At 37.9% G+C, this 26,598-nt stretch overlaps 1 protein-coding gene across 1 annotated transcript; it reads right to left on the bottom strand.

Moving 5' to 3' along the window:
* Positions 1-982: 982 nt before the first annotated feature.
* Positions 983-23,398, bottom strand: TIMMDC1 (translocase of inner mitochondrial membrane domain containing 1). The gene is made up of 8 exons (XM_028110713.1): positions 23,307-23,398; positions 22,999-23,206; positions 20,472-20,637; positions 17,560-17,648; positions 16,976-17,043; positions 8,099-8,177; positions 4,004-4,114; positions 983-1,339 (listed from the first exon to the last, which is right to left on the bottom strand). Exons 2-8 carry the CDS (start codon positions 23,190-23,192, stop codon positions 1,189-1,191), a joined length of 858 nt encoding a protein of 285 aa, XP_027966514.1. The 5' UTR covers positions 23,193-23,206; positions 23,307-23,398; the 3' UTR covers positions 983-1,188.
* Between the last annotated feature and the right edge of the window lie 3,200 nt (positions 23,399-26,598).

The following is a 26,598-nucleotide window of genomic DNA, read 5'->3' as shown; positions in this document are numbered from 1 at the left end:
TGAGGTAGATACTATTTCATTTGACAGAGGGGAAAACTGAGACCTGAAGTAAAATGGCTTTGCTATAGGTCACATGGCAGCAAAGCCACATGGCTGGGATGCTAAGCCAGCGATCTGTCTCCAGAGCCCATGCTTTCAGCCACTGTATCACTCGGCTACATAAAACCAGCTCCTGAAAACAGTTACTTTCAGAGCAGGAACTAAAAACAGAGATCTAACACCAAAACAAAGCACTAGCAGTTCTTCCCCCTTAGTACACTTAACACAGTTCATTCCACCCACCCCCCTTTAGTAAAAGTTAAAATCTGCAGGATTGCAGAGTCCTTCTTAAGGAGCAAGCTCCTGGAGTGTAGAGACTGTGTATCTATTCTAAGTAACTTCTGCATATTACAGCATAGACACTTTGTCAGCAACACTAAGAGAGGAAACAAAGGCTCCTTTTTTTAGTAATGCTTATCTACTTATTTGTTAAATTTATATTGTATTTCAAATGGTATAGGAATTCCCTTTTTATTTTATTTTTAAAGATTTTATTTATTTATTTGAGAGAGGGCATGCGTGAGGAGGGAGGGGCAGAGAGGGAAGGAGAGGGACAAGCTGACTCCACGCTGAGCACAGAGCCCCACATGGGGCTCAATCCACAACCCTGAGATCTTGACCTGAGCCTAAATCAAGAGTCGGACACTCAGTCAACAGCCACCCAGCTGCCCCTACACACTTAGGCCTGTGATGTTTTCAGGACCCAAAGGCACAAGGGTTTTATCACAGGCCATTTGCCTCACCTGGTTCTTTCCTCTCCTCTTCCTAGTGATTCCTAGAGTATCCTTTTAAAGGGCTGCAAGAATAAACATACAACCTACAGAATTCAACTCCAATCTTGGGAAATTTTAAATCTAGTGTCGTAAAATCCAGGGGAAAGAATTATGTATTGATTGATCACTACAGATATAATGTCAAATATATAGATCAATCAGGAAAGACGTAAGTGTGTATTTAGATTTAAGGATAAGTAAAGTGAGCGCACAATAGCCCAGTTCTTGGTTAAAAAAAAGATAAGAGCAAGACAGTGCCACTAGAGATGCCAGCACGTAATCTGTCAGCAGACTGACCAAAGGGAAGCCTAGCCATTGGCATTCAATGGACACAGATTCCTTCGATTCACCAATGAATGTTAAGTCCAGAACATTTTCAGTCTTTGTCTTGTTTATTTGTTGATGAAGCATTTCTAGGAAGATTTAGCAGTGCTTCAATTTTCTTAACATCATCTTTGGATCGATTTTTCTGTAAGCTATTTTCAATTTCTTCAGGGAGGAGCTCAGTAAATTGTAGTCTGGCTTTGCTGTAATAAAAGAATGAAAAGAATATATCATGTACTGCTGTTTCTTAGTTCTTAGATCTTTTTAAAAAAGATAGTATTTATCCATTTTCCCTGTGCCTTATGAGCAAACATTGCTCCTCGAACTTCAAAAACGCTGTTTCTTAGTTCTTAGAGAGATCTTTTTAAAAAAGATAGTATTTATCCATTTTCCCTGTGCCTTATGAGCAAACATTGCTCCTCGAACTTCAAAAACAATGACTTTCTACACTCTCCTAACCTGTTCCACTCAAGGGCCGACTGCAATTCTCACATCACCAAAATGGACACTGCTATGGCAGCAGCTCTGATCCCTAAAATATTCCAGAGTTCCTGCAGGGGTATCGTGCAAGAACGAAAAGCACCCTGAGCTCAAGTGTGACCCTTGCAAACTGGCTGTCTTCTTGCCCTCAGGGCTAGGGGTGGGGATGGGGGGGCTGGTGTGAACCCCCTCCCACTCCATTACCTCTCTGCTGCCAGACCTTACCGGAACTGCGCAAAGGCTATAACAATGGTAAATTCAAAATGGAGGGCGCCTGGGTGGCTCAGTTGGTTAAGTGACTGCCTTCGGCTCAGGTCATGATCCTGGAGTCCTGGGATCGAGTCCCGCATCTGGCTCCCTGCTCAGCAGGGAGTCTGCTTCTCCCTCTGACCCTCTTGGATCTCGTGCTCTCTCTCTCTCTCTCTATCTCATTCTCTCTCTCAAATAACTAAATAAAAAAATCTTTAAAAAAAATTCAATATGGAAAAGTCAGATGGGACAACGCTACAGATGTATATTTACAAAAAATTAAAATCCAATTTCCAAATAACATAGATCAGTTCTTTTTCTAAATCTCGTATTAGTGTCTTCCTTTAAGTGATTATCAAGGTCATCCATGACTTTTTTCTCAACTCTTCATAACTGGGTTTGACCATTTCTTCTTCCATATCTCCATAGCCAGTTTTCTATATTTTCTGCTCACTAAGGCAATTTTTTATACTCACACTCTTTTTGACTTCTCCATAGTTATTTTCAAACAAAGAAGCAGGCATATAATAAGTTCTTAACTGTGTATTAAATTAACTCCTCAGGAATATCACATATATATCATAGACATATAAATATCTTATAAATTTTTGACCTTATTTCCTTCTAAAGTATTTCATTACTATAATTCAATTCGACTTATTGTTTTTAACCATTTTTGAGATTTCCATCTCTAAATAACTGATCAACTTCCCCCAGTTATTTTTCTGGTTTCCTTTTTTTGGGAGGGTACAATTATTATCTGTTCATATTTTTCCAACTGTTAATTCTTCTGCAACTTTCTGGATCAAATTCAAATACCAATATACTTTCCTTACCTTTCCAATTCCTTTCTCAAAGCTTCCTTTTCTTAAAAAAAAAAAAAAAAGTTTCTTATGACACCTAAAGAACTAGAAATAAGCTAACGCTTTCATGCTTTTAATTCTCTACATCACATTTTATTCTGGCATTTAGAATTTTAAGTGCTTTATTCTAGAACTTAGATAACTACATATCCCACCTACCCTCTTACTCTGGAGAAGAGGAACGAATGAAACAAACATATATTGAGCATTTTGGTGTGATTCTGCCCTCAGAATGGCTGAGAAAACAAGAAGGCTTGAAGTTAAGTAAAATATCCAAGGTCATGGAATTAATCAATAGCCTAACTGGGATTTAAGGTTTGTTTTCAAGGTCTCATTGGCTGCAAAATCAATGCTTTTCTCTAGAACCCAAGTCCCTGAACAACTGATCTACAGATATTAAGAATTTCCAAGTGCATATGTGTGTTTAGCACCAATGGAAGTTTCAAGTAAAAACATGGAAAAAAAAAAAAGACCATTTATCTATTCAACTATGAAAACAGCAGCAGCTTTCATCAGTACGCAGGAAACCGAGCTACAAGAATCCTTTGTACCAGGAGTGCTAGCTAGCAGCCTGTTACGGTGATCTTACAAAGAAACAGAAAGTCCACTCTCAGTCTGATAACTGGACCCCAGGGAACGACTAGATGGCACAGGTCAAAGTTTTCCTCCTCCTCAGTGGCATCCAGTCCATGAACAGCCACTATAACTACCTAAATCATGTGCATCCACAGCAAGAAGTGGAATTTTTGAATGTAGAGACCTAACATGCTCTGTATTGTTCATAGATGCATGTGTAAGCGGGGATATTGCCTTTTAAATAATGCCATGTGAAACTCACTCATTGCTGTCCACTTCCTTTAGGTAATTTCCTATGCAGTCAAGAATATAGAAAAAGAAAAAATATGCAACCAAGCGAGATTAACAATATCTTAAAAAAAAAGTATCTAAAGAATGATCCTCATCAGATTAAAAATAAAATTAGTATCTTTCATTTTTCCTTCATTAAAAAGATTAAAAGATCAGGTAGGGTACAAGTTGAAGAAAAGGAAACTCTTCTTTGAGATTTTATTTATTTATTTATTTTTTAAAGTAACCTCTACACCCAACGTGGGACCTGCACTCACAAACCTGAGATCAAGAGTGCTCCACTGACTGAGCCAGCCGGGTGCCCCAGAAACTCATCTTCGAGTTGAGGGGCAGTTTGGAGGACCTGGATTAACAGAGCACCACGATGGCTAAGGAAGTCAGATACCCTCATCTTCACGCACTCCTTACCTCTCTTCCAGTCTCAGCTCATGGAGTGCTTTGCGATCCTTCTGTGTTCTCTCTTGGACAGTTTCACCACAGAACTTCTGAAATGCCATCAACAGACTTCCTACAGGTGTGCTGAGGGGGAAGCAGAGAGCAAGCTTAGGATGAAAGGGCCACTAGAGCGCACCATTGTGGGAGGGTTCTGCTGAGGCCTGAGAAACACTGACTCAGCCACTTGGTCCCTGCCAGGTACAGGGACTCTGACAAAGTGTCCTTGTCAAATGAAGAAAAAATTATTAAGGCAATTTCCTTCCTGGTCTTCTAAACAGTAGAGAAAAACAATCACTGCAACTTCCTAAAATGAACTGGTATAAAAACAACAGGTCTATAAATTGGCTCTGTGTTTTATCATGAATGATAAACTGGGAATATATATATTTATGACAAGTTCTAGTAAGTAGCTTTACACCGAAGATTTCTCAGAAGTGAAATTAATACCAGGAATGGTACCAAACCCTGTAGGGGGCAGGAACTGTGGAGGGCATTTTGGTTGGAAGAAGGATACTACTAGCTTCTGGAGGCAGGACCACCAAAACATCCTCAAATTCCAAAGTCTGGCACAACAGTCTCACCCATAACGTCAATAGATACCCATCGGGAAACTGATTTAGATAACAATCATTACAGTAAGAGAAGAGGGTTTGGTTCCTGTGTTATCAAAGAGAAGTTTTTGACTCTGATATAACTTAAATTTCCTCTGACTATAAGCTCATTTGAAGCTCATTCAAAAAATTATTTTTGCTAAGTGGAAATGTCCATGGACAAATGGATAAAGAAAATGTGGTATATACAATGGAGCATTATGCAGCCTTTAAAAAGAAGATCCTGTCACATGCTACAACATGGATCAAACTTGAGGATGTTATGATAAGTGAAATAAGCCAGTTATAAAAAGACAAATATATGATTCCATTAATATGAAGTATCTAAAGTAGTCAAAATCATAGAAACAAAGTAAGTAGAAAGGTGGCTGCCAAAGGCTAGGGGACAGGGGGAGGGGAGAATTAATGTTTAATGGGTAAAGAGTTTTCAGTTTTGTAAGATGAGAAAGTTCTAGAGATCTTTTGTACAACAATGTGGATATACCTAACACTACTAAACTGTACACTTAAAAATGGTTAAGATGATAAAATTTATGTTATGTGTTTTTAATGACAAAGAAAAAAATTATTCTTGCTTCTAATTTCAACAATTTTTCCCTCCAAAACTAAGCTGGTATATTAACAACATAACAAGGGGCGCCTGGCTGGCTCAGTCAGTTGAGCATGTAACTCTTGATCTCAGGTCCTGAGTTCGAGCCCCATGTTGGGGGTAGACTTTGCTAAAAAACACAATATAATAAAAATCATGTTCAGCAATAGATTATGACATGCTGAATTTTTAAAAAGAATTTAAAAAAAGAATGCATAAATCTACAGTGTTACTTCCTCCTAAAAAGGGGATAGAAAAAGGGAGGGTACAGGTGGAAGGAAAGGGAGAACTCCTCTATTCCGGTGAATGCCAACTAATAAAAACAGAAGAAAAGACAGAACTACCAAATCATTTTGCAACCATCTTTATAATAACTGATTACAGCAACAATTATAATAGATCATTAAAGCCACAAGAAAAAAGATAGCTGGAGAACAGGCAATTCAATCTTATCCAACAGATTATTTATTTATTTATTTTATTTATTTATTTTTTAAAGATTTTATTTATTTATTTGAGAGAGAAGGAGAGATAGAGAGCACGAGAGGGAAGAGGGTCAGAGGGAGAAGCAGACTCCCTGCTGAGCAGGGAGCCCGATGCGGGACTCAATCCCGGGACTCCAGGATCATGACCTGAGCCGAAGGCAGTCGCTTAACCAACTGAGCCACCCAGGCGCCCCCAACAGATTATTTATTAATCACAATGTGAAAAAGATACCCTTACAGTGGAGAAATTTAGTAGATACCACCAAATGCGGTAGGCAGAATTCTAAAATGGTGCCCCAAATTGTGCTGCCCTAATCCTTCAACTATAAATATATTATACCCATGATTATGCTACATGGAAAAATTTTTACAGATGTAATAAAGGCTAATAATCAGTTGATTTTGAGTCAATCAAAAAGTAAATTATCTGGATAAACCCTTTAAAAGCAGAGAGTTTTCTCTGGTGGCAGAGTAGAAGTCAGAGAGATTCAAAGTATGAGAAGGATTCAACATGCTGGTTGCTGGTTTGAACATGGCGGGGGGGTCACTATGAGAAGGAATGGGGATGCCTCTAGGAACGGTGGTGCCTGGCTAACAACCAGCCAAGGAACAATGACTTCAGCCCTACAGCCACAAGGATCCTGTCCACAACCTGAATGGTTTAGGAACAGATTCTTCCCTAGAGCCTCCAATAAGAGCCTGCCTGACCAACACTTTGATTTTGGCCTGGTAAAACCCTGAACAGAGAGAGCCCATCTGAGCCTACTCAGACTTCTGACCTACAGAACTGTGATACAATAAATGGGTAGTGTTTCAACTTGCTGAAGTTTGTGGTAATCTGTCACACAGCAACAGAAAACTATTGCACCAAGTAATTAAAATTAATATCACTTATAATCGGTGATACAATATGTCTGTTGATGTGATACACTGAGAAGGAATCAACTTCACCTATATTGTATTCCTGATGAAAACATTTAACCTAAATCTAATCATGAGGGGATAATCAAAAGAAATTGAGAAATTTTCTGGGGGGGAAAAGGCAGTGGAACTGTTCTAGTTTAAAAGAATCAAGGGGCAACTGGGGGGCGCAGTCGGTTAAGCCCTGGATTCTTGGTTTCAGCTCAGGTTGTGATCTCAGGGTCCTGTGATTGAGCCCCAAGTCAGGCTCCATGCTCAGTTCAGAGTCTGCTTCAGATTCACTCTTCCTCTCCCTCTGCCCCTACTGCTTGTGTGCACTCTCTCTCTAATAAATAAATCTTTTTTTAAATAAAGGAATCAAAACCATAAAAATGATATACAATTGGATCCTGGGTTTAAAACATATATACATATATATGGCATTATTATAATAATTGAAAAATTTTTAATACGGACCCTACTTTAGATAGCTATATTGAATCAATGCTAAACTATTTTTTTGTTAGTTACCTTTTTTATTGACCTTTGTAATTCATACACCATAAAAGTCACCTTTAAAGTATTGAATTTAGTGGTTTTCAGTAGATTTATAAATCCATCAACCATCACTACTAATCCTAGAACATTTTCATCATCCCCAAAAGAAACCCCATACCTGTTAGTACACCCTTTCATTCCTCTCCCTTCAGATTCCGATAACCACTAATCTCCTTTCTGTCTCAAAGGGTTTGTATATTTTGGGCATACCATATAAATGAAATCATACATTTGTAACCTCTTGTGGCTGGCTTCTTTCACTTAATGCTAAACTATTTATTGTGATGAGTACACTGTGATATCATGGGCAAATATTCTTCATTTCATCCTGGGAGATACATGCTGATGTATTCAGAGGTGAAGAATTATGAAGTCTCAAAAGATTTAACCAAAAAGAGAAAAGAGAAAAAGAAGTGTACATACATTCCACACATAGAGAGATATAAAAATGAATATGGCAAAATGTTAACAATTGGTGAATGTAAGTGAAGAATACATGGGTGTTCAATGTACTAAGTCATTCAACTTTTCTATAGGTTCAAAATGTTTCAAAGTAAAAAGCTGAAGAAGAAAATTTTTTACAATTAAACTAAACAAAACCCAAACAAAAACAATTTTAATAGAATGTGCTTGTTAATTGTTTCTTACTCTTTTTTTCCTGCTCCTTGTAAATACCATTGTTCAAACCACAAATAGTTTCAGGTGTTAGTGATAGCTAAGCAGTTTTTACTCAGTGACAGTTGGAAGTAAAATCAACCATCAGGGTAGACTTAGAATTTGACAGTCAAAGCCACTGACAATACAAGACTAAAGACCTTTTATAGGCTTTAAGATTTAAATTTGTTTAGAAATGAATGAGATTTTTAACAGGTAAGGCATTAATGAAGGTTGTGTTAATTTGGAATGAAATTGTGTTAACACTTACCCCAGCAAGGCTCCAATTATGCCACCAGCCACCAGACCATGCAGGCCCAAATTTATTCTAAAAAGACCTCCTGTGACAGCTATTTTAAAACAAAAAAAATCCCAATATTAAATTATCTTTAAACACTAGAATCTATCTTTATAATGTTCCTTCTATAAAAATGACATAAACCCCTAAGTTTTCTGAACCCAACATTAATATACCACCACAATCTCTTCCACACTGCAGGTTCAAAGGAAAACACTCCTTTTGCAAACCTACTTTCTCCATCTGTTCTAGGATCCAATCTCTTCTCGTTCAGCTTCATTTTTGCCCACCTCCTCCTAAAAATCTGTAATTTATTCACTTCCACCTCTTCTATTTCTGCCTTCTTCAAGAAAAACTTTCCCCAAATAAACAAAAACCCCTGCCGTTTATACCTTCCCCCCAGCCTCACCCTTTCTGTACTGCTACACGCCTCAGGCAGGCCTGCAAGTGGGCATTTGGCCTACAGTGCCACCTGGTGGTCAGTGCACAGGTCCTCTTTCCTTCCCACTGGAACGGCATCTGCACGATGTCATTCATTTTCCTCCCTCACCAGGTACAACACAACTAATGCCATCTCAGGTAGTAACATTTTTTAAAAAACATTTGAGATTTATTTGTCTTATTTAAGTACTATTCATCATTTTTTAATTTTCTAAGTTTTAAAATTAACAAGAACAAAAATTATCTTTAATTCTACTACCCAGAGGTAGTAATAAATTGGTCTTTTTTTTCTAGTCTTCTTTTCCAAAGCATTTTTAAAAAATAAGAATTAAAAAAAAAAACCCTTTAGAATAGCCAAAATTTAGAACACTAACAACACTAAATGCTGGCAAGGATGTGGAGCAAAAGAAACTCTCATTCATTGCTGGTTGGAACCCAAAATGGGTTCAGCCACTTTTGAAGACAGCCTGACAGTTTCTTACAATATGATCCAGTAATCATGCTCCCTGGTATTTACCCAAAGGAGCTGCAAATTTATGTCCACAACAAAACCTGCACACAGACATTTATATATATAGCAGCTTTGTTCATAATTGTCAATACTTGGAAGCAAGCAAGATGTCCTTCAGTAGGTAATGCATAAACTGGTATATTCAGACACAGCACTAAAAAGGAATGAGCTATCAATAAAAGACACTAGAGGAAACTTGAATGCAGATTATTCAGTGAAAGAAGTCAATCTGAAAAAGCTATGTAATATTATATAACATTCTGGAAAAGGCAAAACGATGGAAACAGTAAAAAAGAAAAAAATCAGTGGTTATCAGAGGTTGGTAGGTGGGATGCATAGGTAGAGCAAATTTTTAGGGCAATGAAAATACTCTTTATGATACCACAATGATGGATACATGTCATCATATATTTGTCCAAACCCACAGAATGTACACCAAGAGTGAACCCTAAAGAAAACTATGGACTTGGGGTGATAATGATGCTTCACTGTAGGTTCTTCAATTGTAACTAATATCCCACTCTGGTGTGAAATGTTGATAGTCGGGGAGGCTACATGTAAGTGGGGGAGGGAGGATATGCAAAATCTTTATATCTTCTGTCCAATTTTACTGCGAACCTGTAACTATATTAAAGGGCAGGGGAGGGAGTATTGAGGCTTATAAGCTGTCAGCAGCCAAAAACCAAAAATGGAGTAAGACTCTATTACACATAACTATATTTTCTATGAATAAAGACAGTTTGTTTTTTTCATTCTTGGTACTTTTTCTTTCTTTTTCTTACCTGAATGCACTGGTTAAAGTCTCCAGTATAATGCTGAATTCAACTGTATTCATCTCAAGTACCTGAATTACAAGTGTATACATCTGTGCTGTGTTCTCAGTCTTAGGGGAAAATCATTCAGTCTTTCACCATTAAATATGATGTTTGCTGCAGGTTTTATCATAGATGACCTTCATCAGGTTAAAGAAGTTCCCTTTTATTCCTAGTTTGTTAAGAGTTTTTATCATGAATGTTGGATTTTTGTCAAATGCTTTTTCTAAGCTAACCTTAAATTCCTTGGATAAATTCATTGGGTCATGATTTTGTTAAAGATTTTTGTGTATATACTTTTTTCTTTTAAAGTAATCTCTACACCCAACATGGGACTTGAACCCACAACCCTTAGATCAAGAGTCACATGCTCTGCCAACTGAGCCAGCCAAGTACCCCTGTGTATATACTCTTGAGTGATAGTGATCTGTAGTTTTCTTTGTTGTCTTCATCTGGCTTTCGTACCAGGATAATACTAGTCTAAAATGAGTTTGAAAGTGTTCCCTCTTCCTCTGTTTTCTGGAAGAGTTTGTGAAAGAAATTTCCCAAATAGCCATTGAAGCCATCTGGTCCCGGGCTTTTGTGAAAAAAAAATTTTAATAATTTAGTTTATTAATTTATTATGGGGTTATCCAGATTTTCTATTTCTTCTTGAGTAAATCTTGGTAATTTGTGTCTTTTGTTTTTTCTTGGTCAGTCTCACTAAAGGTTGTCTATTTTGTTATCTTTTCAAAAAAACCAACTTTTGGTTCCACCGATTTTCTCTTTCTTTCCATTTCACTGAGTTTTGCTCTAATTTTATTATTTCCTTCTGTCTGCCTACTTTGGGTTTATTTTGCTCCTCATTTTCTAGTTTTTAAAGGTTGAAGTTTATATTGTTCATTTGAGATCTTTCTTCTTTTATAATGTAGGTTTTATAACTATAAATTTCCCACTAAGTACTAATTTGGGTGAATCTTAGAAATTTTGACATGTGCTTTCATTTTCACTCAACTAAAAATATTTCTAATTTACCTTGTGATTCCTTGTGGTCTATGGGTTATTTATAAATATGTTGTTTAATTTACAAATAGTTGTGGATCCCCCATTTTTTTCAGTTTAATTCCACTGAGGTCAGAGAACATTTTTTGTATGATTTCAATACTTTTAAATTTATTGAGACTTGTTTTGTGGCCTTATATATGGTCTAGCCTGAAGAATATCCCATGTGCACTTGAAAAGAAAAGAATGTGTATTCTGCTGTTGTTGGGTAGAGTGTTCTATTGATGTTAGGTCATACAGGTTGATAGTGTTGTTCAAGTATTCCATATCTTTGTTGGTATTTCCTCTAGTTGTTCTATCCATTATTAAAAGTGGCATATTAAAGCCTCCAACAACTATTACTGAGTTGTCTATTTCTCCTCTCAATTCAGTGTTTGTTTCATGTATTTAGGAGCTCTGTTGTTAGATGCATATGTTTATAAATGTTATATTTTCTTGATGGATTGGTTCTTTTAACATTATAAAATGTCTTTGTCTCTAGCATTTTTATATTATAGTCTATCTTGTCTGATACTAGAAGAGCCACTCAAGCTCTTTTCCTTACTGTTTGCATAGTTTATCCTTTTCCATTGTTTTGTTTTCAACTTATTTGTTTCTTTGAACTAAAATATGTCTCCTGTAGACAGCATATAGTTGGAACTTTTTTTAATAGAGTTAATCTCTACTGATTGCAGTGTTCAATCCACTCATATTTAATGTTATTACTGATACAGCTAGATTTAGGCCTGCCATCTTATTATTTGTTTTTATATATCTTATTTAATTTCTTTTTGACCTTGTTACTCCTTAAAAAAGTTACTTTGTTATTACTTGCTTTAGGGACTACCCTATGCATCTTAATTTACCACAGTCTACTTCAGATCAGTACCAGTTTTATTCCAGTAAGATGTACACAGACTTTTCCAATGCAGCTCCACTCCTCTCCCATCTTTGTGCTATTATTGTCACTTATGTTATGTATATATGTTAAAACACAGCAATACAATATTATTATTTTATACAATTCCTGTATTTTAAAGAAGTGAAAAAATTAAGAAAGGAAAAACAATAGGTTTATGATGTCTTTTATATTAACCTACATATTTACCATTTCTCGTACTTTTCATTTCTTCCTGTCAAGTTACTATTTGGTATCATCTCCTGGCTCCAGCATACTTCCATTCCTTCCCTGTCATTTGTGCTATTAATGCCATATACAGTTTTAAACATGCTATATGTATAACACTTCAATTTTATCATTTTATGTATTACCTTTTATTTTTATGTATTGTCTTTTAAGATCAGTTAAGAGAAAATTTATATATAGACGTTTAATAATTACTTATACAATTATCTTTACCGGTGCTCTTTTTTTTTTTTTTTAAGATTTTATTTATTTATTTGAGAGAGAGAGACACAGTGAGAGAGGGAACACAAGCAGGGGGAGTGGGAAAGGGAGAAGCAGGCTTCCCACTGCGCAGGGAGCCCGATGTAGGGCTTGATCCTAGGACCCTGGGATCATGACCTGAGCCGAAGGCAGACGCTTAAAGACTGAGCCACCCATGCGCCCCTTTACCCGTGCTCTTTAATGCTTCATGTAGATTCAGGTTACCATCTGGTATCATTTCCTTTTAGCCTGAAGAACTTTTATAGTATTTTGTAAGACAGATCTGCTAGCAACAAATTTTCTTTCTTTGCTTATCTGCCAATGTCTTTATTTTTGCCTTCAATTTTGAAGAATGGTTTGCGAGATAGAGAATTCTTGGTTGATAACTTATTCTTTTCAGGCCTTTGAATGCCATTCTACGGTCTTCTGGCTTCCATCATTCTGATAAGCAATTGGCTGTTAATCTTATTGGGGTGTTCCTTGTATGTGTTGTTTTTTTCTTGCTGCTTTTAAGATTTTTCTCTTTCAATAGTATAATTATTATGTGTCTAGGTGTGAATCTCTTCATGTTTATTCTTCTTAGAGTTTGTTGAGCCTCTTAGATGTATGGATTAATGTTTTTCATCAGATTTGGGAAGTTTGTAGCCTTATTTCTTAAAACACTTTTTTCTGCCTCTCTTTTCTCTCCATCTAGCATTCCCATCACATACCTGTTGGTATTTCTGATGGTGTCCTATAGATTGCTGAGGCTCAGATCACTTCTCTTCATTTTAAAAAATTCTGTCCTTCATGGGCACCTGGGTGGCTCAGTCGGTTAAGCATCTGCCTTCAGCTCAGGTCATGATCTCGGGGTCCTGAGATCGAGTCCTGCACTGGGTTCTCTGGTCAGTGGGTAGTCTGCTTCTCCCTCTCCCTCTACCCCTATCCCCAACTCATGCGCTCACTCTCTCTCAAATAAAATCTTTTAAAAAAAATTATATCCTTCATAAGAAACAATCTATATTGATGCATCTTCAGGTTCACCAATTCTTTTCTGCTATTTCAAATATGGTGTTGAGCTCCTCCTCTCCAGTGAACTTTTAATTTCTATTGTTGTATTTATCAACTCCAGAATTTTCATTTGATCCTTTTTTGTGATTCTATATTCTAATATAATTTTTATAATCATATAATTCTTTTTTATAATTTATCTTTTATAATTATAAAAATATTTTTTGTCAAAAAATATTGACATTCTCTATTTGATAAGTCACTGTCATCCTACTTTTATTTCTTTAAAAATGGCATGAAGTCTTTTTGTCTGATATGTTCAACAGATGGGTCCTGTCAGAGACATTCCCAATGGCTGCTTTTTTTAATCCCGTTTTTGCATGTCTTACGATATTTTTGTTGTTGTTGAAAACTGCATGTTTTAGGTAATAAATTACAGCATCTCTGGAGTTAGCACATCCTCCACAGGGGCATGGCTATAATTCTTTGTTTATGTAGTACCTTGCCTGGACCAATTCTGTGGAGTCTTTTTTCTGCAGACTACAGCCACTAATGTCTTTGCTTAATTTTTATCTTTATGCCTGGCTTCCTAGGCATCATACTGGTATAAGCAGTCAGCCAATGATTCATCAGAGGTTATGCTTAAACATCTCAAGGCAGTAAGGCTTCCATCCTTTGCCAATGTATCTGTGGTTGAAGAATGCATTCAAAGTTTAGATAGCTTATGAATCTTTTCTGGCTTTTTCTTTTGGTGTTCACAATTAACCCTCACAATGAACCAAAGACAAGTAGCTTGCTAGAGCCCTTACCAGTCTCTCCTGAATGTGCATGAATACTTACACGTGTGCAACTTTCCAGAGTTCTAGGAATAAGTAGGATCTTACTAAAGCCCTCTTTGGCTGTCTTGTTCCCTAGCTATCCCTGTTAAGATTCCGCCTCCTCTGCCAGTCTATTCTTTACCCCAAATAGTATCAAAACCTCAGGTTAGCTGTGTGATATTATCCTTCCCTATTGCAATTATTTTCAGCAATACCCCTTGGCTTGGAATTTTCTGATCTCTGCTCCAAATAAAGTCAGCCACCTTAAGCAGCAGAAATTTGGTCCTCCAGCCTGTCCTTGTGAAATTTCTACATCATGGAGCTGTGGGTTAGGGGGCAGGAGCAGCCCTAGGCTGAGACTAGACTCTCAATGTTCTTACTGAGATTCAGTGGAAATTATGGATAAATGCTTACTGATTTGTTGGGTGTTTGTGGTCATCTTCCAGCATCTTTAAATGGTTGTTTTTGATAATTTTGTCCAATTCTATTGTTGCTTTCTGTGGAGAGGATTTACAAGCTCCTCACTTGGCCATTCCAGATGTCAAATATACATTTATAAATGTCCAGATGAATGCCAAATAATGAGAGGAGACATCCTTGACCTGATTCTGACTTCAGAGGAAATTACTTTTTGTTACACCATTAAGTTCAATGTTGGTTGCTGGTTTGAGAATAAAAACTTCTATTGTATCAGATGTATTTTTCTATTCTTATTATTTTTAAATAATTAAATAATTAAAATTAAAATTAAAAATAATTAAATAAATAATTTTTAAAAAGATTTTATTTTTTTATTTGTCAGAGAGAGAGCAAGCACAATCAGGGGGATCAGCAGGCAGACGGAGAAGCAGGCTCCTCGCTGAGCAAGGAGCCTGATGTGGGGCTATTTCTACTAATTTTTACACTCAATTTACATTCAAGAAACATTTATTCTACTCTACCATGCGTCAAAGAGTTGTGATATAAAAGGTAAAGGCTTTCTCTGATATCAAGTAAGTCATTGAGTAGAGAAGCAAAACAAGTTAACAGCTACAACATAGTGTTATAAGTGCTTCAATTAAACTATTTATAGTAAATTATGGGAACACAGGGGAAGACACCTAAAAAGACCCAAAGATAAGAATAGGGGCTAGGAAGGACCTCTAGGGAAACTGAAGCTGACAGATGAGCTGAACCTTGAAAGATAGGTCCAATAAGAGCTGAACAAAATTGTCTGTGGGAGTGCGAAGGCAGGTTCAAGAAGAGGGACCAATACATGTAAAGCAAGATTATGTTGGGTTTGGGAAATCAAAGTAGAGTCATAAGGGTGGAGCAAGAGCAGTATATGGGGGCCAGATAAAGACTCAACATTAAAATGATGGAAAACTGTGGAAGAACCTCAAGCAAAAAAGTGTTACAATCATATTCGTATTTCAAAAAGGTAAGGCAACACTAGAAGTGGAGCACACCAACACTAGAAACAGGGAAGTCCGCACAGCAGCAGTGGGAAGAAAGAAGAGCTGAGAGTCCATATACATTAAAGGAAATAATTGATAGGACTAGAACTTTGGAAAGAGGCGCATAAAGGGCAGAACCATCTCACTGCTTCGCTTCATTGTTGTTTTTAATTTAATAGGCTGGATGCTAGAGAACATAAAAGCAGGAACAAGTATGGAAGCTGGGGGAGGAAAACAGAGTTTGGTTTGGATACAGGATTTTGAGCCTACAGAATACCATGGAAAAATGGTTGCAAATTAAAAAAGGGCAAGTTTCAGCTGCTCCAATGCTATTAATGCCTACTTCTAGTTTTATATTTTAAAATGTTTGCATTAAATGTTAAATTCAAATTATGTGTATGTGTATTTGCCTATGTTATACATATACAGAAAGAGAGCATGCACCCAAAAGAGAGCACAAGTGATAAAGCAAATGGGCTAAAATGTTAACAACAGTTCAATCTCTGTATATAAATAAAGGCTATATGGCATTCCTTGTATTACTTTTATTTTTAAAGCTCTTTGTAAGCTTGAAATTATTTCCAAATTAAACATTTTTTAAATGTTATGTGCATTATATGTATGTTTTTGTAGGTGAGAGAATGTACATGAGTCAGTGAGTGCTTGGGTATATATAGCACATAATTCACATTTCTGGAAATAGTATTTTAATACTATTTTTAATGTTCATTTTAAAGAGGTCACATTTACCAGAGGCATAAAGCTTTAAAATAAAATCCAAGCTCTTACCATGAAAAATCTCGTCCCTTTCTATTTCACTTCACCAATCTTATCTCAAGCCACTCTTCCCCTCACTCACTATGTTCCAGTCATATTATCCTGCTTTTGAGGAACTTTTCTTGGCTTAGAGCCTTCACCCTCAATGTTCCCTCTGCCTAGGCTACTCTTTTTTACAAGGCTTACTTCTTCTCATTTTTCAGGTATCAGCTTCAATGTCAGCCTTCTCTGGAGGTGATGAGCACTGGGTGTTATATGCAACTAATGAACAGTTGAACACTACATCAAAACTAATGATGTATTATATGTTGGCTAAATGAACATTAAAAAAAACAAAAAAAACAAAAAAAACCCTTCTCTGATCACCCTGACCATCCCATTGCCTCAACTATTTGCTACCTTCTATCACAGCAACCTTTTTTCCACAACCACATTAGATGGTAAAACTCTATGAAAACAAAGACTTTTTCTGTTTTGTTCACCAAGTACACCAAGGGCCAAGCACAATGCTCTTCATACATTTTGCATGAATGTTGAATGAGATGTGATGAGAAGTCAACCAAAGAATTCAGCAGCTCTGATTTATAAGTCCATAAATATTTTCCAGACCGTATTTGAGAAGACTGAAAAAACATAAACAAGAACAAAAATGTCTTACCTCCTGCAATGACAAAATGGCTTAGGGCATTTTTATTTCGGTACACATTTAGACCAGTGTTGACTGTGCTGGAAAGAAGAGGGAAAGAAGAAAACATAAAATTTAAAGTATATCCCCCTTACTTTCTTGATCATAATTTTCACTAAAGTGTTAGGTATTAGTTTAGACATGCCTACTATGTCAATTCCTGGTCTTAGTCTAGACCCCGTCAATGTGTTCCGCACTACTAATACGCCTCTCGGTTTTCTAGGTGGGCCTTCTTCTGCTGAAGAATGAACCAAAGAGCAGTCAAATTTCTGGAAAAAATTTTCACTTAGAAAAAGAAATGTAAAGAAGAGTTTTGCAGAATTTCTCTTACTTAGAAAACCTTGTATGTATTTGGATAATAGTTAGTAGACTTCCACCCATGGATGCAAAACTACATTTGGACCAATCTTTCACACAGATAGATAAAAGATCTTGAGGAAAAGGGTATTATGAATCACTTTCATGTGGGTATTTAGTTTTTAAAAATCTCACTTGCTCAAAAGATGCGCTCTTGAAAGAATACCAAGACGCTCTGTCACAATTCAGAAAGAACTTACTTGAATATAGTCACAAACACTGTAGTTCTCCAACTCCAGCGCCAGCCGTACCGGATGAAGCCTCGTGTGGCAGCACGATGTGCAGATTGCTAAAGTTAATGAAAAGCCTGTGAGGTTCCAAAACACCTTGATACCTTCTTTATTCTGAAACTGTGGCAGAGGGATGTTGGCTATGGATTAGGCAGGGACACCTAAACAGAAACACCATACAATCTCTAAAAATATCATTGTTTAAGTAGTGAAGCCAAAGCAAAAGTCCCATGTGCATCCTATTCTATCTGGAGATGGAAAAGGAACTAAGAATTGCTGTGTCAACCAAGTAATCTATCAATAAGGCATAAACTGAGGATCTATATGGCAAATGCCATGGCAGATATAAAGTCAGTGTTAGACATGCTTTTTATATTTGGGAAATCTTGGGGAAAAGAAACCATAAACTAAAAAAGAACCAACTAAATGGTAAATTAAAGGGAAAAGATAATAACACAGATATGTAGAAAAGGAACAGAGAAAGAGAAGAGAACTGATAAATTTACCATCCACCTTCTACATAAAAGTTGTGTTAACATATTACTCATTTAATCTTTACAACATTTTTTTCAGGCAGGTGCTTTGGTTTTTACTAAAGCATAGACAGGAAGTTTCTAACCAAGATCACTCAGCCAATAAGGAATAAAGTCAGAATTGGAAGATAGGTTGTCGGTCTCCACAGTATTTTTTCATCACATCACCATGGAGCAAGTCTGGTATAATATCCTGAGGATATAGTCTAGATTTTGAGAGAATTCCTAAGTGTATCCTTAACTACTATACGATATCGGGCAAGTCAAAACTCTCTGAAGAGTATCAGTATGGATTCATGTTTTTTTTTTATTTTTTTTAAGATTTATTCATTTATTTTAGAGAGAGAGAGCATGTGAGCAGGGGGAGGGGCAGAAGGAGAGGGAGAGAGAGAATCCCCAAGCAGACTCCCTGCCTAGGGCAGAGCCCAACTCGGGCCCTGATCCCATGACCCCGAGATCATGGCCTGAGCAAAAACCAAGAGCCAGACACTCAACCAACTAAGCCACCCAGGTGCCCCTGGACTCATAGCTTTTAATAAATAGGTGGACAAATAAATAAATATAAAAGTGTATATGAATATGTGTATAGAAGTAGACATGAACACACACATGCCCTAATTTTGTCTACCTAGGGCCTAGAAGCCATGATAGCCTTGTAAGCAATGAGCATACCTAGCATCAAATCTTAGCTTTTAAATACCATTTTTCCACTAAAAGAAACTAGAATTCTTTGGTGGTAACTAATTCTGGGGCTGGTGCTAGAAAAGTAAAAGGTGAGTCGGGAGCATTCTGCTATGCCCAAAAGTAAAGATAAGCTCAAAGAATGATGGGGACAGATCAAAAGGACAAAGGACCTAGTTTGAAGGTCCCCAACTGTCCAAATCTAGGTCAATTTGAGCTTCAAGATAAATAATGATAATAATAGATTATGAACCTACAGAATAAAATAAGAATCCTTGAGTCCACACTGATATAAATAAATTATAAAGAAACAAATAGAAGAGGAGGGAAAGCTCTTCCTTAAAGCTGACTACTAACAAACAAATATAGGAAAGATGGAATTAGAAAATAACCATTTGGCAACCACCACAGTACTAAGTCTTTCAGGTAAGAGTCATCACTGAATGCTAAAACTAGAGCACAGAAATCTGTGGAAAAATAGGATATCCACATAGTTTCAAAATGTAAGTATCCATAAGACACTAGTTACAAAGGGAAAAAATAGTAATTTTACAGTGGATAAGCCTGGTAGAGACCATCTCAACCAAGTGTCTAAAATAAACATCATCAGTAACGAGACAAAAGATATCATGTGCTCCTGATATAATGTACTGAAAAGGAAACATCAATTCTAGGATAGTCCTGCTAAAACTCAAGAGCCTGAATCTAATCATGAAAAAACGTTAAGCAAATCCGAATTGAGAAACATTCTACCAAATATATAGCCCACAATCTTCAAAAATGTCACAATCAAAGTTAAAGAAAGAAACTGTTCTAGATTAAAAGAGACTAAAGAGGCATGAGAAGCAAATTCAACATCTGATCCAGAAATAGATGCTGGACTGAAAAAAATTTTTTTATTTACTTTTATATTAGTGGGATGACTAGCACAATTTACATAAATACATAAATAAAAGTACTATATCAGTGTTAATTTCCTTATCTGGATAATTATATTGTGGTTATGTAAGAGAACGTCTTTGTTTTCAGGGAAATATATGCTGAAGCATTCATCATGACTATACCTTACTCTCTAGCAGTCACAAAAAAATAATAGCATGCATTATACAGACAGAGACTGATATAGTAAATGTGGTAAAATGTTAACATTTGGAGAATTTGGGTGAAAGGTATATAGGGATTCTTTGCACTACTTTTACAACTTGTCTTTGAGTCTGACATTTCAAAAAAACCCCAAAACAATTCTCTGAGCTATAACTTCCTCGCTTATACAACAGAACTGATATACAAATCTAACAAATGAGTTAGCACTCTACAAACTGTAGTTATAAATGCTAATTGTTGTTTTAGGGCGAACTAGTGTCCTCCATGGAGGCTCTGTGAATGGGGTTAATATGCTATAACTAACCTTGATGATTTAGCTAGGGATTAGAAATTTATTTCAGAGAGTAGAGCCATTGTGGGTAATCCCTTTGCAGGTAAGAAACATGGTCTGACAAGCCATGTGTATGCACTTTAGCATTAGTACTTCCACTGTTATTAAGTATAGACTTTGTTCCTTTGCTCTGACATCCTAAACCCTCCCAACCCTCCTACTTGAGTAACTAAGTGTAAAATGAACTACTAAAATGCTGTGCCCTCAAATACTTTTAGAATATCAGTACTTACCACAGCATCAAAACGGTTATGATAAATTTCTGCTTGGCTCTGCTCAATATAGCGCTGTTTAGCATGAATAAAAGCTGGTATTCCCCCATATGCCCAGCCAATGATGCCTGCTGAAACTGCTGCCTTATAAATATTCTCAAGTTCCTTTGACGTTCTCTGTTGTTCGCTTAAGACATCAGAAAGACAACGTTGTTTGGGATTAGTTTACGGATACTGCTCTCTGAAAGACAGTATGTTCAAAATTATCCCAATACCAACATCACCGCATTTTTCATTATGGGCAGAATCTTCTGATAAGTTAAATCTTCTGATGAATTAAATAGCAGTTATATTACAAGTACTTCAAATCTATGCTGTTAGAAATTAGGCTATTGGTTGAATACTCTTGGAAATACAGCGATTAGAAGGGGCACAAGGGGAGCTTTTGAAATGCTGCTAACAGTCTCTCAGTGTTGTTTACAGAGCTATGTTTAGTTTGTGAAAATTCACTGATCAATACACTTACGTATATTTTTCTAGTTGCATATTATAGTCCAACAAAGCTTTTTTTCCTAAGGTGCTTTTATGTGATGACTATTACAACTTAACCACATCTCTGGAAGCAAGAAGAATTTGTAAGCTGAATGCAAAGATCAGTATTTCCCTTTTTGAAATTTTTAATAAAGATTTTATTTATTTATTTAAGAGCGCGAGAGAGACAGAGCGCACGAGCATGAGTGGAGGGAGGAGAAGGGGGTGTGGAAGAATCTCAAGCAGACACCCCACTGGGTGCAGAGCCTGACCCCAGGGCTTGTTCCCTGAGATCATGACTTGAGCCAAAATCAAGAGTCGGATACTTAACTGACTGAGCCACCGAGGTGCCCCGTCAATAACATTTCTGAAATCAGAATCAATGAGTTCTTTATAGTTCCTGCATCTAAAAAGAAATCTAATTTCTTAGAAAACTGTAATTCTTATACTTATGTCAACAGGAAAAACTCCTATAATTTGAATGCTGTATTTATCTTTTACAGTGAATAAGATCAAACACATTTACCTAAAAACTGGTCTATGGCAGAACTCAGAAGAGAAAATGTAAGAGGTTAAAACTTAACAAGCCAGATGTATATGCTTTGCCTTTTTGTTCTCTGAAAAATTCCATGACATAGGTGATATTTATCTCCATTTTATTGATACGGAAATAGAGGCTCGAAAAAGTTCTATGGTTGGCCCAAACAGCATTAAAGTCAAGAAAAGGCACAGTGGTGAAAAGGACCTAAACCACAAATGGCAACACGGTTGTGGTTCTGGTTCTGTCACCCACTGTTAAACGACCTGCAGCCAGATCACAATCTCTATAAATCTTAGTTTCCTCATCTACAATGGAGGGGAGCATGGAATACACATTACCGTCAAATTTATTTCAGCTCCAACATTCTGTGGTTAATAAAGCTGGTCAAAATAACCCTCCTCTGTTATATACTACATAGCATCTTTCACCAGTATCTCATTGGAAGGACAAATGAGAAAGGCTGCCTCCTTATCTTTAAAATAAAGACGAGGGGCGCCTGGGTGGCTCAGTGGGTGAAGCATGTGCCTTTGACTCGGGTCATGATCTTAGTGTCCTGGGATAGATGCCCATGCTGGGCTCCCTGCTTAGTGGGGAGTCTGTTTCTCCCTCTCCTTCTGTCCCTCTTCCTGGTTCATGCTCTTTCTCACTTGCTCTCTCAAATAAATAAATAAAACCTTTTAAAAAAAGATGATGAAATCTCAATAAAGCAATTAAATATGATTCTGCCAACAATCTCACAATCTCAGCAACATCATAACGCTTCAAAGTTAATTTAACCACTGGGTAAGTGTAGTATGGTAACGTACTCGATGAAAGGGCAAATTTTTCACCAGTAATTGATAAATAAATAAATGATGAAATGAACGAATGAATGAAATATCCTGAGTTTCATTACAGTTAATTCAATTTGAAGAGTGATCCTTTATTCTGAAATAACCTTATCCATTAATCCAGCTAATATCTTGTTTCATAAAATAAGACAATATTTGCTACGTTTTATATATTCCTTATTTGACAGAATAAAAATTTTACAGGTCTCTCTGCCATCTCTTCAACCTTCATTTTCTGGAGAGGAGCAGGGTTCATGGTCACAAAATATCAGTTTGGGATAAAGTGAAATACGAAAAAGAATACTGGAGCGGAATCTTGCAGATGTGGATTCCAGGGTCAAGTTTGACACTAATTAGCTCGGTACAATTCTTCTAATTTGTAAAACCAGGGGATTACACTAAAACTATATTCCCTAAGTATTCCTAAGAGCTGGAACATGTAATGAGTTTCACCCTTACCATCTGAAATCTGTCCTGTCAATCAACACAACTACCAAATGTCAGGATACAAGCTTGGGATACAGATACTAGAACGCCAAATCTTATTTAAAAATAAACCACATCCAGGGGTCCTTCACCCCAAGATGACCCAGGTTTTGGGACAGCTCTTCGCAGTCCCCTCCCCACAGACCCTAGGCACTTTTACTCTTTGACAAACAGGTCCCGGAGGCGGTCCCATCCGGATTCCGAGTAATCGGGCTCCGGGACGTAGGAAGACAGCTTCTCTCTCTTCGCGAGAGCCTCCGAATCGGCGGCCACAGCTCCCGCAGCAAAAACCCGAGGGAAAGTACTCCGCTGCCTGCAGAGGAAGCTCTGTGGCGCCGGCGGCCGCACCTCCATGGCCCTCTCCGAACCTGTGGACAGACACACGCTTAGGTTCTCAGGGCTCCAAGGCCTCCCGGAGAAGCCGTAGGAGGGCAATAAGGATAACTGCAGTAATGAGTGGGTGAGTACCCGTGCACTAGGCCCCAGCTAATCTGCTGCCAGACTCGCCGTCACCGCTCTTAACACCCTCGTCCTCCGTGCCTGTCCTCACTTTGGAGGACCTTGGATACACGAGACAGGAAGTCCCACCTTCACCGGGGCAAAAGCCAATGGGTGGGGCGACGGCGGAGCCCTAGTCAAAACACTTCCGGTTGGAGGCGGGACGAACCCCAGAGGTGTCAGGCCCGCCCCCGGAAGCGAATTGAGAGTGAGTAGCCACCGCCAGCACCGTGCACCCCGCCTCCCGCCCGGTTTCTGTGGGTTTCTCTCGGCTTCCTGGGCTACACAAGCCGGGTCTTGGGCAGGTTCCGGGCGACGAGATGTTGTCACAGGCTGAAGTAGTTTAGCGTATTTAAAAATCCGGAAATTCCACACAGATGAAAAAGAAAGTGCAGTATTCAATACAAGTGGAGAGGGAAAGGGAAGGACAATTTGCACAAATACAAGCCCAACCTACCTGTCACCGACGTGCAGAAATCTCCCGGGCTGGGCGGGGTCCACCCATACTCTTCAGTTCTGGTTTCTGGAAAGAACCGTGGCATTGAAGATGAGTCTTGGTGCCATATACACCGGGATTTCCAGAACGCTTTTTTGAAGAATCAGCTTTGGGCGGTTCTTCACAAGATGGATTTTACCCCCTTTAGTTGATATGCCTACTGTTTCTCAAAAGGCAAGACAACTTCCGGAATTTCTATCAGGTGTTTTTCTTTGATATTCCAGCAATAATTTCCCTTCAGTACAGCCTCTGCTAACATATGCTTCGAGGTATAATGCACGCATTTAAAATATTCCCAACCTGGTTTGTGTAATTTCATTTTACTGGCAACCATAGCCCCTTATTTTTTGCCAATCCCTAACCCTCCTTTATTCCTTTCTAGATGTAATTCAAAACTGCTACACTCTTTAGTAGAATACAACAAATAGAATTTTGGAATTTGATAAGGCCCAGAAGAGTGACTGACTACAGGGACTACCTTAATTAGTGACAGTCTTCTGGGAGACAGGATTAGATTAACTTCCATCATAGCACTTACTACATTGCATCACAACTTCCTATTTACTGATGTGTCTCAGTAGACTAATTCTGAGTTCAGAGACCAGGTATATTCATCTCTGTATGTCCAGGTCCTAGCATTGTGTCTGGCATGTAGGTTGTTGAATGAAGAATTCAGATCCCCTTACTCCTGGCTTTGAGTCCAGGTTCCTGCTTATCCCGTATAGATATGGGTGGGCACCAAGATAAAGTCCCAAGGCCTGAAAATCCAAGAGAATGGCTGTGAAGTCTGCAGTCTACATGTAGAAAAAGTTAAATGCTTGTGATGATCCCAGAATCATTCTGGGATGAGGGAGGACTTGGAATTGTGGAGCAGGGATGTTGGGCAGTTACTAAAGTCATCTGTATACAACTCAAATGTCCCCAGGACTCACTACCCTGTAGATACAAATGATGTCTTAACAGGCAAATTTCACTGACTCTGTAGCTGCCTTCTTTGCTTCTTTTGTTAATTTTGGGACCTTCATTTGTAAGGTTCCCTTTGTCATCTAGTAGTACCTCGGGAAGTCCCCACACCTTTGGTGACTGCTCACACTGTTGCTATTCCATCTCAGCTCCCTAGACTCTACCTTCTGTCACACTCTGCTTCTCCAAGGCCCCAGGTCTTACTTTTTATCACTAGGGAAATACTCTCCTTACTCTGTGATCTGACCTTTTTGAGAGGTCTCAGAACAACGCCAAGCCAAAAGGTGTTATGAGGTTTGCTTGGATTATTGTTTAAATACAGCTCTCTCTTTCCCAGCATGTGCCTTTGCCACCAGAGTAAAGGCATCAAGGAAGGATTTCAGTATAGTCACCCTACCTGGAAACACCATTCTCCTACCCTCAGCCCTTGTTGCTGAGTTCTGCTCATAGAACTCAATAACTTTTTCCTCCATTGTGAACTTTCTCTCAGGAGCTGAAAGTTTCCCTTTCCCTGCTACGTTCACCAGATACTGCCCTTGCTACATATATTAGTTTCTTGTATTATATATGACATAAACTGTTTTCATAGTTAGAATGAATTTTTAGAACTTTTAAGGACTATTCATCCCACAAAGCATAACTCAAATTTTATCTCCATGAAGATTCCCATTTGCATTAGATGGAAATTTCTTCCTCTTCTGAACTCCAAATCTCCATTGTCTGTATGAGTAATTGGCCTTATGATTAAGGCCTCATGTCACCTTAATCACCTTCTGCCTATGAAGCCTCTCATATTGTTATTTACTTTATCATCTCAACTACAGAGCCCTTTGAGGCTAGGGAGTCTGTTGTAAACATTTTCTTATCTCCTACTGTTTGTGCACAGTAGATGCTCAAGAAGTATTTGACAAATATTAAATGATTTGTAGTTGTATCCCTCTGCCTTACCCACAGCACCTTATCTCTGGATGCAGTAGGATTATCTTAAGTGATGGCATATTTAGATGCATGGGAAGATGGATTTTTGTGTACTTCTGGGCGTTCTTGTTTGTGGTCAGTGTAGGGATCAAGGGTAGGGAACTATCCTCTCTGGAGCTGAACCAAAGAAGCCCATTAAATTGTTTTTCTCTTGGGAATCTCAGGCTGAGAGACAGAGCCTGACAGTCTCTGGAAATGTACACAGCACTCCAGAGCAGTCCAAACTTCCTTCTTCTTGAGGTTCCTGGAGTTGCCCTACTTTCTATCCCTCTAACTGCTAGGAAATTTGTTTAGATTCTTCGAGATGCCCTTATATGCTTCTAATAAGTTCTTTTGCTTAAACTAGCTAGAAGTTTCTGTTCTTGGCAACTAGGAGAACCTGACTACCACAGTAAAATAAAGTGGGACACTGATGACGTCACACAGAGAATACTCTCCAGATAAAGAAAGGAAAAGCATTACTTGTGTTACCCATGTATCCCACTTCATTCAAATAAACTATTGTTTTCTTTTTTTTTCTAAGAAAAGTATGGCCTTTAGCGCTTTGAGGAGGAAAGGTAAGTGGGGACCTAGCTAGTGTTTTTTTGGTTTTTTGTTTTGTTTTAAAAGATTTTATTTATTCATTTATTTGAGAGAGAGAGAGTATGTAAGTGGGGGGGGCATGCTTAGGAAGAGGGAGAGGCAGAGACTCTCAGGTAGACTCCACAGTGAGCACAGAGCCCAACATGGGGCTCAATCTCATGATCCTGAGATCGTGACCTGAGCCGAAACCAAGAGTCAGACGCTCAAATGACTGAGCCACTCAGGTACCCCAGGACCTAGCCA

Source organism: Eumetopias jubatus, unplaced genomic scaffold (genome assembly GCF_037043125.1).
Source record: "Eumetopias jubatus isolate StellerSeaLion01/CBP00866 unplaced genomic scaffold, mEumJub1_p1.0 scaffold_1, whole genome shotgun sequence".
NCBI lineage: Eukaryota > Metazoa > Chordata > Mammalia > Carnivora > Otariidae > Eumetopias > Eumetopias jubatus.
Note: the sequence above shows the minus strand (reverse complement) of the source record. Positions and strands in the feature narration are given on the sequence as shown.